This window comes from Aristolochia californica, unplaced genomic scaffold, assembly GCF_029961685.1.
Source record: "Aristolochia californica isolate CCGP_79_NKW_82.1479 unplaced genomic scaffold, dmAriCali1.0.hap1 SCAF_1, whole genome shotgun sequence".
NCBI classification, from domain to species: domain Eukaryota; kingdom Viridiplantae; phylum Streptophyta; class Magnoliopsida; order Piperales; family Aristolochiaceae; genus Aristolochia; species Aristolochia californica.
In genome coordinates this window covers 49,733,413-49,747,922 of record NW_027181770.1, presented here as the reverse complement: position 1 = coordinate 49,747,922, position 14,510 = coordinate 49,733,413, and the positions used below count along the sequence as shown (strand labels likewise).

The 14,510-nt window shown below is 35.3% G+C and overlaps 1 protein-coding gene across 1 annotated transcript; it reads left to right on the top strand.

Annotated features, from left to right (window-relative positions):
* Positions 1-906: 906 nt before the first annotated feature.
* On the top strand, positions 907-5,633 carry LOC137950024 (5-methyltetrahydropteroyltriglutamate--homocysteine methyltransferase). The gene is made up of 14 exons (XM_068796367.1): positions 907-996; positions 1,796-2,149; positions 2,249-2,336; positions 2,441-2,568; positions 2,653-2,844; positions 2,937-3,139; positions 3,266-3,429; positions 3,757-3,837; positions 3,926-4,092; positions 4,177-4,282; positions 4,367-4,617; positions 4,698-4,770; positions 4,859-4,987; positions 5,088-5,633. Exons 2-14 carry the CDS (start codon positions 1,800-1,802, stop codon positions 5,454-5,456), a joined length of 2,301 nt encoding a protein of 766 aa, XP_068652468.1. The 5' UTR covers positions 907-996; positions 1,796-1,799; the 3' UTR covers positions 5,457-5,633.
* Positions 5,634-14,510: the final 8,877 nt, after the last annotated feature.

Below are 14,510 nucleotides of genomic sequence, written 5' to 3'. Positions count from 1 at the left end.
CATGTGTTGTTCTTATGTACTAAACTTGTAATTTGATGATTTTAATGCTAATCACGAACTGCTTAGTAATAAAGTTGTATATTTATTTATATATTATATTTATTAAATTTTATTACTATATTAAACTAGATATTTAAGCCTGATAAATAAAATATAATTACAATATGTATTTGATCAATTGATTAATTTTAATTTTTTGGAAATATATTATCAATTAATACTATGCATATTTCGTTTTTAATATAATAATTCTTTATTTACTCATTATATTTATTTTTTATTTATTGTATTATATTAGTGATTTAATAGTGGTAATATTACGTACAAATATATAGTTTATTAAAATTATGATTAAATCAATTTTTCCTCTTAAAACATTTATTTTTAGACTATATTATAATTAATCATGTACGTATTTCATTGCTTCACATAATTACTGTATTAATGCACAATAACATATCTAATTCAATTAATAAATATATTAATATATTTTAATTATACATTAAATAAGTTACTCGTGTAGTAATAATGATGGTTTTACCCAATTTAGGGTTCAAGGATTATGTTGTAATTATAAGTGTACTGTACAGGGTTAGGGATTCTCTTATTTTTTATGTTTTTCTAATTGGGCACTATTCACTGGAAACTGTTTTCCTGTACATGAGGCGTCAACACTAACACAAATTCTTACCTGATCTTCATGTACATGACATGACATGATCTTCATGTTGGACATGACTTGATCTTCAAGAATCCAGTTTGGGGCACTAACCCCCCCTTAATGGTCCACCCCACCAACCCCGCCCAGCGTCCACCGACTCTTTGGGTCATGAGCTCTGTTCGCTCAAATGGTCAGATCCAGTTTATATGACGTAATCGCGTGTCCCTTTTTAAATGCAAGATCCGGAGCGCCCTCTCACTCGCGCCTTTCACTCCCCTCCCTTCATACCATTCTCTGCCACTACCTGAAAGCTCTCCGGTTCTTCATCCGAGAAGGTACGAACGTCTTTCTGCTTTTGGTTTTATTCTTCCTTCCGTTTCGGAATCCCTTGGTCTGCATGCTTTGCGTAGATTTTCGTATGCATGGCAATATCTGATTAGTGCGACTCAGTTTATATATCTGTTTGAGGATCTGCGAAGTTGAGCGGATCTGGTTTGTATCTGCTTCATAGTATTTGATCCAGTTATACTTCCGTTTTCGTGTAAGTTCGGGCGTTTTATGTATGAATTACGAATTGTATGTTCACTTTTATGCTAGTGAAAGAGGGATCTGCCCTCTGATTTGGGTGAACTGATCAGCAACACCATTGATCTGCTTCTTCGGTGCTCTAGAGAAAATGACACCAATGAAAAATCTATCGGAGAGTGGGCTGGAAGAGCAATGAAGAAGCTGGTGGATGTTGTTGCTGATTGGGTCCCCTGCTGCCACCCAGTGCTATGTTTTATCTCATTTCTTACTAGATCCGGATTGAACTGCAGTTCGTATATTGTTCTTTCGTTACTACTTTAATTGCCGTGTCTCTTTACGAGATCGATTCGCCTTTTTTTCGTTTTCTTTTTCAGATCCAAGTTTCCAGCGTGCTGTTTCCGATGAATCTCCGATGATATCTGTTTATCTTTTTATTCTTTGTTTTCCTATTTCGTGTTGTCCAAGTTTATTCCGGAACATTTTTTTTCTTCTGGCAAGGCACTTCTTGATTGTTTCAGTCGATACTGGAATGCTCACGTGCTTTCAGTTTTTGTTGATTTTGTGAAGAGACAATCGCTTATCATTATTCTTTGTTTCTCAAACCAGCACAATGGCATCGCATATCGTTGGTTATCCTCGTATGGGCCCTAAGAGAGAGCTGAAGTTCGCATTGGAATCTTTTTGGGATGGAAAAAGCAGTGCGGAAGACTTGAAGAAGGTTGCAGCCGATCTCAGATCTTCCATCTGGAAACAGATGGCTGGCGCCGGCATTAAATACATCCCCAGCAACACCTTCTCGTACTATGATCAGGTGCTTGACACCACAGCCATGCTTGGGGCTGTTCCTCCAAGATACGGGTGGTCAGGTGGAGAGATTGGGTTTGACACCTACTTTTCAATGGCTAGGGGCAATGCCTCTCTCCCAGCCATGGAAATGACTAAATGGTTTGACACTAACTAGTAAGTACCCTGACATCGCATCAGTCAATGCTTTGTACAAGGTTCTATATGCGTCTGACCTGTGTATGTGGAATTTGTTTCTCTTATTTTGTTATTCAGCCATTTTATTGTACCTGAACTGGGCCCAGACGTGGAATTTTCTTATGCTTCTCACAAGGCAGTGGATGAGTACAAGGAGGCAAAGGCGGTACGTTAAAGATCTGTGTATTCCCTTTTAGCAGTTTATGCACTATTTGTACATTAAAGACTTTCTTACGAACATCTAGATCCTGACTACTTTTTTTCATGCAGCTTGGAATTGAAACTGTTCCTGTTATCGTTGGCCCTGTCTCCTACTTGTTGCTCTCTAAACCTGCCAAGGGTGTGGACAAATCCTTCCCTCTTCTCTCACTTTTGGATAAGATTCTCCCAGTCTACAAGTATGCCCAAAAACATTACTATTGTAATCTGGTTGACCTGTTGTGTTCTCTCCAATGAGTATCTAATAAGCATTCCTTTTGCAGGGAAGTTGTGAGTGAATTGAAGGCAGCTGGGGCATCATGGATTCAGTTTGATGAACCCACCCTGGTGATGGATCTTGAGGCTGAGAAGTTACAGGCATTTAGTGGTGCTTACTCTGAACTAGATTCAACCCTAACTGGTCTGAATGTGCTCGTCGAGACTTACTTTGCTGATCTTCCTGAAGAAGCTTACAAGTAAGTTGAGACTATAATTACATGTTTTTTGCTTATGGACTTGCTATCTGCTTATTGATTCAAAATTAACCTGTTTCTCTTACATATTTCAGGACCCTAACTGGTTTGAAGGGTGTTACTGCTTTTGGTCTTGATCTTGTCCGTGGCACCAAAACGCTTGACCTGATTAAGGGTGTTGATTTCCCATCTGACAAATATCTCTTTGCTGGAATTGTTGATGGAAGAAACATTTGGGCTAATGATTTGGCTACTTCTCTCAGCACTCTTGAGGCTCTTGAGGGAATTGTGGGTAAAGGTATTGTCAAAACGTGACTTTTTACTTGCAGATAAGCTATTTAAAACAGTAGGAGGAAAAACAAGGAATGATTTATGATTTAATGCCTTTAAGAAAGTAGCTAAAAGTGTGTTATCTGTTCAATAGATAAGCTTGTGGTCTCCACCTCCTGTTCACTCCTTCACACTGCTGTCGATTTGGTGAATGAGACCAAGCTCGATGATGAAATCAAATCATGGCTAGCTTTTGCTGCTCAGAAGGTTGTTGAAGTTGATGCTCTGGCCAAGGCATTGGCTGGTCAAAAGGACGAGGTAGTGCCTTGCCCATTATTTCTTGCTACCTCAAATGCGGGTATTTTTCCCCTGTCTGTGAGCTATACCATCTTTTTTAAATTTCTATTGCTGGATAGTTTTTGTTACTGAGGGGAACCTCTATTTTCTGCGGCCAAAATCTGTGTATTGTCATGAAAAGTGGTGGTATTAATTTAGCCAGCTCTCTTCCTGTTCTGTTCAAAGAGTTTGGAACATTAGTTGGATGTTTTGATGTGTTTCAATTTGGATGCTGCACTTGTCGCTTGATATCAATCTGAACTAGATGAGTTATTTATTTAATTTCTTAATCTTTTTCATTTTTCTCAGGAATTCTTCTCAGTCAATGCGGCTGCTCAGGCTTCTAGAAAATCTTCTCCTCGAGTGACCAATGAGGCTGTCCAAAAAGCTGTGAGTGGATTGAAAATGGGTTTTTACTTTGTAGATGCTATACTGCGTTTGAGTTAGTCATTCTTTTTACTGCAATGTCACTATGCAGGCTGCTGCTTTGAAAGACTCCGATCATCGCAGAGCAACTAATGTTAGTGCTAGGCTGGATGCTCAGCAGAAAAAGCTCAACCTCCCTATCCTCCCTACAACTACCATTGGATCATTCCCTCAGACTATGGATCTCAGGAGGGTTCGTCGTGAGTACAAGGCCAAGAAGTAGGTGGTCGCTTTGTATATTCTGCTTTAATCCTTCGACTTTGTTAAATTTGTGGAATCTTCTAACTTGTGAATGTCTTTCAGGATCACTGAAGAAGAATACGTGAATGCCATCAAGGAGGAAATCAGCAAGGTTGTCAAGCTCCAGGAAGAGCTTGATATTGATGTTCTTGTCCATGGAGAGCCAGAGGTGAGGTTTACTGCTGGTCTAGGGTATATTTTTTTGTCGTACTCTCTAAGATAAATGTTTTGATCATAAAATCCTTTCCTGCAGAGAAATGATATGGTAGAGTACTTTGGGGAGCAACTGCAAGGCTTTGCATTTACTGTCAACGGGTGGGTGCAGTCTTATGGGTCGCGCTGTGTGAAGCCACCTATCATCTATGGTGATGTGAGCCGCCCCAAGGCCATGACTGTGTTTTGGTCATCCATGGCTCAGAGCATGACCTCTCGCCCCATGAAGGGCATGTTGACAGGTCCCGTGACCATCCTCAACTGGTCCTTTGTCAGAAATGACCAACCTAGGTGAGTCAACAATTATATTTGCCAAGGTTTACAATAGTCGCGTTGTAGCGAAAAAAGCACCTAACCCGTACCTGCATCAGGTTTGAGACTTGCTATCAGATTGCATTGGCTATCAAGGATGAAGTGGAGGATCTTGAAAAGGCCGGTATTCAGGTTGGTGTCTGAGGTTTAATTAATAGGAACTAGGGTCTTTGTCTCTCTCCCTCTCTCTGGTTCACTCAGTTGTTTGCAACCACTGCAGGTCATTCAAATCGATGAGGCTGCTTTGAGAGAAGGTCTTCCTCTAAGGAAATCTGAGCAGACATTCTACTTGGAATGGGCTGTCCACTCTTTCCGGATTACTAACTGCGGTGTCAGTGACACTACCCAGGTACTTCAAATAGTTTTCCATCCTTCGACCTACTTGCAGTTGATCCTCCTTATTTTTGGGTAACTGATGCAGAGAAATGGTAATATCATAATATATGCAGATTCACACGCACATGTGTTACTCTAACTTCAATGACATCATTCATTCAATAATCGACATGGACGCTGATGTGATCACGATCGAGAACTCTCGCTCTGATGAGAAGCTCCTCTCAGTATTCCGCGAAGGTGTGAAATATGGAGCTGGAATTGGCCCTGGTGTGTATGACATCCATTCACCACGTATCCCTTCCACAGATGAAATCGCAGACCGCATCAACAAAATGCTTGCCGTGCTCGAGACCAATATTCTGTGGGTCAACCCAGATTGTGGTCTCAAGACCCGCAAATATGCTGAGGTCAACGCTGCCCTGACTAACATGGTGGCTGCTGCCAAACTGCTGCGGACCGAGCTGGCCACTGCCAAGTGAGTTTAGAATGAGAGGGTGGAGGAATTTGATTCGTTGGGGCGAATGATCTTTATATGACAATAAGATGTGTTGCTTGTGATACTGATAGTTTTAGTTTGTTATATTTTTTTTAATCCAAATTTGGATGAGGCTTAATTGTTTGTTTTATGAAAAAAGTAATGATTTAATTATGCGTTATATAGTTTGTCAATTATTGAGCGTAACACCTTTTTTTGCTAGATTTTCCTCCCTCTCTCATCACGGTCGCCAAAATTTTTAACACCGAGTCTCCTTTCTCTTCACGTGACACCCGATGTCTCATTTTTTTTTATGTGACACACTAACTAATGGTTTCATAGTGAATTAAACAATTATTCTATTTTCGTGTATCCACCAATTTGCATGACATGTGAAAACCTTTAATTAGGAGCTGGGTTATAAGTCAAAAATGAACCTTAGAGGGCATTTATCTCCTCCAATCTGTACCAAATTTATGAAGAGTTGGTGTGAGCGTGTGTACTAACGAGCAAGGGGAGGGTGGGAACCCAAGAAGGTGGCGCAATTGTCCCCGGAGAATTGGCTTCCAAAGCTCGGCTGGACTCAACGTCATAAGTTACAACCCTGAATCAGGGAAACTCCATAACCTTTCTCTTTGATACCTAACACTATATTATGCCAAAAAAATAAAATATACCCCATCACTTTTTCCCAAATTATCTTGTAAACAAGATCAAAGCTTGTTATGGAATTCAAGGAGAGGCTTCTTGAAGAGATTCTGAGCATTTCATTTCACATATAAGGGCACTTTTAAAATGAAAGTATGCTCAATGGATAATGCAGTGTAAAATATTTTCTTGTGTTAGTGTGTACAATAAAAAAATATAGTGAAAAGTGGAGAATGAATTTTTTCATAAAATACTATGATAGATTTAATTTTATTAAGATAGTAGTATTTAAATTTTTAATTAACAAAACAAACTAAATAATTTCAAGTTTTAAAATAAATGTTAATTTAATTAAATATAAAAATAATATACCTAAACAAACATGGCTATTTTTATAATGTTTAGATACTTAATCAAATTCTGACTTTTATAATATCTTAATTATCACTCTTAAATTAGTAATTTAATATAATATTAAAGTCATTAATATAATAAATAATTAAATATGGTATTTCATTAGTAAAATAAGATAGATTTTAGTTTAATCTAAATTAATACAATATTTACAAATTAAAATAACCTTATTATTTTAATTAATTATAAAAAATACTTAAACAAAAATATTTACTTTTATAATGTCTAGATACTTGATCAAATTCTTAATTTTAAAATATCTTAATTTATTACTCTTAAATAGTAATTTATCACTATTAAATTTTTAATTTAATATACTATTAAAAATCATGAATATAATAAATAAATAAATAGGGTATTTTATTGATAAAATAAGATAGATTTTAGTGTAGTATAAATTAATAAAATAGTTACAAAGTAAAATAAATTATTAATATAATTAATTATAAAAAAATAAAAAAAACCTAAACAAAGTTGTTTATTTTATAATTTCTAGAAGTTTGATCAAATCCTTACCTTTATAATAGCTACATTATCACTCTTAAATTAGTCATTAAATATATTATTAAAAGTCATGAATTTGTATAAATAAATAAATAGGATACTTTATTACAAAAACACTTTGATAGAGAGTAATTTAGGTTAATACTTTTAAAGCCATGATAAAAATAAATAGGATACTTTATTACAAAAAACATTTTGATAGAGAGTAATTTAGGTTAATATTTTTAAAGCCATGATAAAAAATTTTCTTTATAAAAATACTTAATCATGAGTTGATAGATTTGTAAAAGTGCATTATTCACAGTATAAAAATAACCGTTTAAATAACAACATGTTTAAATATTTATTATAAAAAATCAAGTTAGTACCTATGAAATACGACCTAAATATTCATATTCATTAAATTACAATAATCAATAAATATGCCACATCTGAGTTGCTAACACATCTTGGAAGTACTGCACACTCCATTTGAATATTTATTTGCTAGTTGTCGTCATCTACAAAATCATCACTATCATCGCTATCTTCATCATCATCTACACCACTACTCTCATCATCTTCTCCACCAGACTCACACTTAAATCATCCTCTTCATTTTCAAAGATATCTATGTAATCCTCCGTGCATATATAATTATGTAATATACAACAAACAATTACATTTTTTACTTGGATAATAAAAGTAAATAGAGGAGCATCTTTCAATATTTGAAATTGAGCTTTTAAAGCCCCAAAAGTATGCTCAATAGTAGTCCTCAAGGATGAGTGCCTTCTGTTGAACAATTCTCTCTAATTTTTAGGAGGATTATCTCCAAATTCTTACAAATAATAACGAGTGTTTCGATAGGGAACCAAGAATCTTGGAAGATTTGCTAACCAACATCCACTAAATAATATTTACCTACAATAGAAGATATATTTCACATGAATGAATTGAAAGTAATAATAGATAAAAAATACTAAGTAAAGAAATGTTATTTACCTTCAGGTACCCAGAGTTTATGTTGTCTTGTCAATGCTGACTTTAGTACACTTCAATTAGTTGTTGATCACTCTCATCCAGTAAGTACATAAGTGAATTACATAAGTGAATTGCATCTAATACCTTTTTGAAATATTTGCTTATGATCCAATTCGATTTATCAAACATCTCTGATGTGACACTATACGACTGTTGTTGATCAACAATGAGGAGAATATAAACAAGTTGTTCTTCCACTGAGATGGTCTATGTATCTGATAAGAATCCTCTACTCTTTAATATCTTAACCAATTTGAGAAAGACTTTATGATTCATCCTATAAACTTTTTTGAAATTTAATAGGTGATTTTTTTAATGCCTTTTTCAAATACAGTGGACCACCAATCCTATAAGGATGTTGTATATGCTTATTACAATGAAATAAATAATATCTTGCCACAGAGAACACAATTGTGGTGAAGGCAAACACAATGCCAACCTTTTCTTTGTCTGGCAAATTATTCATAAATACTTGCAAAGGTACACATTTAATAATGGAAAGAAAGACAAAAATAAATAACTATTTTAACCATTAATGTTTGAACAACAAAAACACAATTTGTATCAACAAAAAAAACACAACCTATATCATCACATTTATAAAAACTTAAGAATCCATGATGTATAATCAAAGTAGAAGAGGATTAAGGGGTGAGATGTGGAAGAGTGACAAATTTTGAGAAGGAAAAAGAGGCTGGAGAATTAGGGTTGTAGAATCATTCTAACCCTCCCCCTTAAGCTTTATTTATAGATGCTAATAGTATCAATATTACAAGTATACCCTTCACCCTAGTAAGAGTGAAGAACAAACAAAAATCATAAACTAATTACATCAATGAACCTTCAACTTATTCATATCTTCCAACACTCCCCCTCAAGCTGGGAGGTAATTGCAGTGATCCCAACTTGAAATAAATAAAATAGATATAGTAATTATCTCCTCCACTACGGTGTCCAAAGTATAAGTACGAAATCAGACACATATTCTCAAAGGTAAAAATGGGTGATAAAACATAAGTCGAAACCAACCACAAAGGATTTCGAACAAAAATAGTGATAATAATCACTAAAGTTGGCAATGCCTGTCTTGCATAAGATAATGATAAAAAAAACCCAAGGGTAACAATAAAAAGTCTCAATGGACTTAAAAAACACCCATATAAATAAAAGGATCAAACAAAGCAACGCTCCAAAAGGGGTAAGTGAGAGTCAAATAAAGGATGGTAGGAGAAAAGTCTGCCAAATAATAAAAAGGGTAATGAGTAATCAGGAAGATAAGATGAAGAACTTGAACCATCATGTGCTTTAGTTTCCAAATTAATTCAAAATTTTCATCATATGAACCAATGACGACAACAGTTATAAAATAATGAACCCAAGGCAAGCAACCAAGGAGTTCTTCTTCAATAATAATGTCACAATCAAAGAGGCACAATAAAAGTTACGATACCTAAATAGCACATACTAAACCCTAAACCCTATACCTAAATAACACATACTAAATATGTTGTTATATAGCAGTGAATAACCGGTAAATAGTAAAAGTCCTTAAGAGTAATAAGGATACATGAGATAATCTATAACAAGTCCATCATTGAATAAGGAATATGTGCACCAAATAATAAGTAGAACTGAGTAATAAGCTGCCAATCTATAACAAGTCCATCATTGAATAAGGAATATGTGCACCAAATAATAAGTAGAACTGAGTAATAAGTTGCCAATAAGTTGAACTAAGTGTTGTTAATCTTCTAAAAAAGAATAACTGAACTGAGTGTTGCTGATTCTAAGAGCAACTGTAAGGTCTTCTAAAAAACAGAGAAGAGTGAAACTAATGGATGTTGCTTCCACGTTTACTGCATCAATGATTAATTCAGACACCAAACCAAAATCTAGCCATATTAAACCAACTAATTAGTAGCCAATGACATAAGTGTCCAATTATAGCTTGAAAGGATTTCACCAAGCGATAGGTTGAGCGGGGCTGCTCACTTCATAAGGGTAATTACATTGAGTGTTGCTCCAACATGTTGTTAATATGCTGCAAGGATTTCTCATAACTAAAGAAGAAACACATGTTTTGAATCTGACCCTAAATCAGAATCTCCCTACATAGATTTTTCTATAATTTGCGGCATTAAATCAAGTAACTACTTTTTTTGGGAAGTTGCCATAATTCAAAATATGATCTTCAAAAGATTCTTTCCAGATATTGTTAATTAAAAAACAAAATATTTCCAAGGGTAGATCATGAGACACTTTCCTGATATTGTTGATCAATAACAACAACTCAAAAAGTGAAGCAAAAAATTCGGATCTTCACATGAAACAGAATACCAACATGACCTTTGATTCTTCCAATGCAAATATCTTCGTAAATATAGATGACATTGACATGAAATTTTCTCCGTATGAAACTAGACTTAAATACCTTTCATCCAATTATAACTTCACTTCATAAAATATATTTAATTTGAGATAAATCGAAATCTCCTTCTAAAAAACTCAGATTGATAATTGGTTGAATATGTAAGAAAATAGACTTACAGATATTTTCTTTTGATATATAATTCTCCATAAAAATTCTCATTCTTGATAGTATAAAATGGCTCGAAAGTTGAAGTTTTTTGCTGTTGCATGAAACTTTTTTGCTGCTTGACCTTTGCTACTTCAGATGTTGATTTATCTTTATAGAAAAATTCTTTTTCAAAAATTATTTTTGAGTTGGAAACTAGAATCAAATATAGAGAGTGCAACTTCCAATGCAAAACATGATTACAAAAGAAGACTAAAGGAAAAATGAGAAACTCTGTTTATTTATTTATTTATTTTTTTCTTCTTCCATTTCTTCTCCATCGTCTTCTCCTTTTCTATCTCAGATCTCTTCCCACTCTGAGATCATGTTAAAACTTAGGAATCTATGATATATAATCATAGTAGAAGAGGATTAAGGCGTAAGAAGAAGAAGAAGAAGAGTTGTGGAGAGAAAGTTTAAGAAGAGGACAAGAAGAGTAACGAATTTGGAGAAGGAGAAAGAGGCAGGAGAATTTGGGTTGTGGAATTATTCTAACCCTCCCCTTTAAGCTTTATTTATAGATGCTAAAAGTAACAATATTACAAATATATCCTTCACCCTAGTAGGAATGAAGAAAAGACAAAAATCATAAACTAATTACATCAATGATACTCCAACTTATTCATATCTTCTAATAACATTCATATCATTAATTAAAACACAACATGTATCAACGTAAAAAACACCTGTATCAACACAAAAACAAAACTTGTACCAACACATTCATATCATTATTTGAAACACAACTTGTATCAATGTAAAAACCTACACACAATACACATCCCTATCTTCACCACAAACACATCTTCATCTTAACCAAAACCACATCCATATCTACAACCACATCCATGACTATAATCACATCCATATGTATTCATACACAACCACAATCACATACACAAATTCATCCAAAAACATAATAATCAACAAAAACATAATAAGATTGATAACAATTACATCCAAGTCTCACAATGTCATAACTAACAAAAACATAATTAATGAAAATAAGATGTCTCAAAGTTAATACAATCATTCATCGATTATTACAATTCACGGTAGTTAAAATCAAGCCAATCACACCACTCTAATATTGTCATCCTAACAAACATGTCATTCTTATCTACAATATCCAACCATTGAGGAGAGTGATATTTCAATTCTCTCAACAGGTCAGGAATTTCTAAGAGGGCTTCGCACCAAGGAAATCTTGTATTGACATGTTTAGGTTTGAAGATATCCATAAATGATTTTGCAATTCTGGACATCGCATCAATGAATCTACCACTGTCATTAGGGGACATCTTCCTACAACGAGTAGAAGATCCTACAAACTTGGATTGTGATGATGGCTGGCCTTCACTGATCCTCATATGTAGATTCATTACCGCTAGGGAATGGCAAAGGGATCTCTCTAATTGCATCAAACTCATCTATCTCTTCAATCAATGTCCCTTCTGGCCCACGAGAGAGGTCATCACTCAGTTTCACAAAGGTTTGACTAGTTGTCCCCATGGCTACAAAGTTTCTGTTGATTTTTAGGACTCCATGAATTTAGGTCATGGAGGAAAATGGAGATAAACCCATTGAGAGAAAACCGGAGGAGAGAGGTTATGGACTTGATTCCTAACTCCTTTCTCTATGTTATTTAATGGTGAAGATCTTTTTTCTCTTCCTTTGAAAGTGTTTGGATGTACGTGTTTTGTTCATGTTACAACCCCATATAAAAATAAACTTGATCCTCGGTCTATGAGGTGTATTTTTTTGGGGTACTCTCGCACCCAGAAAGGTTATGTCTGTTACAATCCTACCCTTCGGAGGATGCTTATCTCTAGGGATGTGACTTTCTTTGAGGACACCTCCTTCTACTCCTCCCATGATGCTCCTCCAGGATGGACTTGTCCTTCTACTACTCCTTGTCCACTTGTGCCTTTTAATCTTGAAGTTAACACATCCCCTGATGCACTGACCGTACCTTCACCTGTGGAGTTGTTGGATCTACCAGAGGTAAGTCCTTCTCCTCCTATGTATGGGCCTGAATTTGATACTCGGCTTATTGCTTTAAGAAAAGAACGTCGTTCTTGTACTACTTCGCATCCTATCTCAAATTTTATGTCTCACCATCACTTGTCTTCCGAGTGTTTTCAGTTCCTTGCGTCACTTTCTTCTACTTCAATTTCATAGTTGTATCAGGAGGCTTTGAGGCATCCAGGATGGAAGGCGGCTATGGATGAAGAAATGCACGCCTTATACGAAAATCAAACCTGGTCCTTAACATCACTCCTGAAAGGTAAAAGACCGGTTGGTTGTAGATGGGTTTTTCGGTAAAACATAATCCGGATGGATCGGTTGCTCGTCTTAAATCTCGAATCGTTGCTAAGGGCTATACACAGTGCTATGGGATAGATTATGAGGAGACCTTCTCTCTTGTTGCAAAATTGAATTCGGTTCGCATCATCTTGTCTATTACTGCTAACTCATCATGGCCCGTCTATCAATTGGATGTTAAAAATGCTTTTTTAAATGGTGATATAAGTGAGGAAATTTATATGGTCCAACCACCTGGTTATGTGGTTGAGGGGGAGTCAGTATGCCGGTTAAAAAAATGTTTATATGGGCTTAAGCAGTCCCCTCGGATGTGGTTTGATAAATTTAGTCAAACACTTCTATGGTTTTCATCGGTACTCTATTGATCATTCCGTATATTATAAAGATACGGTCAAAGGAAAATATTATTGGCCGTATATGTGGATGATATTATCTTAACCGGTGATGATGCTTTGAGCATACAAGAGGTGAAGAAGATGATATGTCAGGAAATCAAGACTAAAGACCTTGGTATGCTTAAATATTTTTTGGGTATAGAAGTTCTTCAATCCAAACATGGGATAATATTATCTCAAAGGAAATATGTCTTGGATCTCCTTGACGAAACAAGAATGAAGGGTTGTAGACCATTTGAGACACCTATGGATATAAATGTAAAATTATGTGCCAATAATGAAGAAGATATTGATATTGGTAAATATCAAATACTCATGGGAAAACTGATTTATCTCACGGTAACTAGGCCAGACATATCATATGTTGTAAGTGTGGTGAGTCAATTCATGCACAAACCACAAATTACCCACTGGCAGGCTTTAGAGAGAATATTACGTTACCTAAAAGGAGCTCCAGGAAGAGGATTGATGTATAAAAAACATGGGCACTTCAACATAGAAGGCTTCTCAGATGCAGATTAGGCTGGATCACCTGATGATAGAAAATTTACATCTGGATATTGTACTCTGGTTGGAGGAAACTTGGTTACATGGAAAAGAAAGAAGCAAAATGTGGTTGCAAGATCTAGCGCCAAAGCAGAATACAGAGCTATGGCCCATACTATTAGTGAACTTTTATGGGTTAGGACCCTTCTTACCGAACTAGGTTTTTATAAAAAAGGGTTCATGGGTCTGCATTATGATAATCATGCAGCCATTCATATTACATCAAATCTAGTTTTTCATGAAAGAACTAAACATATTGAGGTGGATTGTCATTTTATACGGGAGAAGTTTCAAGCAGGAATAATATCTCTCAAACATGTGTCATCTCAAGAGCAAGTAGCTGATATTCTCACTAAACCCGTTACATCTAAAATCCTACCATTTATATGTGGCAAGCTGGGTATTTTTTATGTCTTTTCTCCTCCAGCTTGAGGGGAAGTGTTGGAAGATGGGCTCAAGCCCACAAGCTCAAGGCAAGAAACTCACACGTCAAAGGAGTTGCACATGTGTGAATTATGATACTTCACTTAAAGATGGCATATAGGTGTAAATATGTGTTCTTTTTATGTCTTTTATTTCATCAAGTTGTAGCCCTAAGGGCATTGTAAAGACTATAAATAAAGGCATT

Coding starts and splice junctions, on each gene's coding strand:
- LOC137950024 (XM_068796367.1), top strand. CDS start 1,800: ATGGCATCGCATATCGTTGGTTATCCTCGTATGGGCCCTAAGAGAGAG. Junction 2,150..2,248: donor AAATGGTTTGACACTAACTA/GTAAGTACCCTG, acceptor TTTGTTATTCAG/CCATTTTATTGTACCTGAAC. Junction 3,430..3,756: donor TGGCTGGTCAAAAGGACGAG/GTAGTGCCTTGC, acceptor CATTTTTCTCAG/GAATTCTTCTCAGTCAATGC.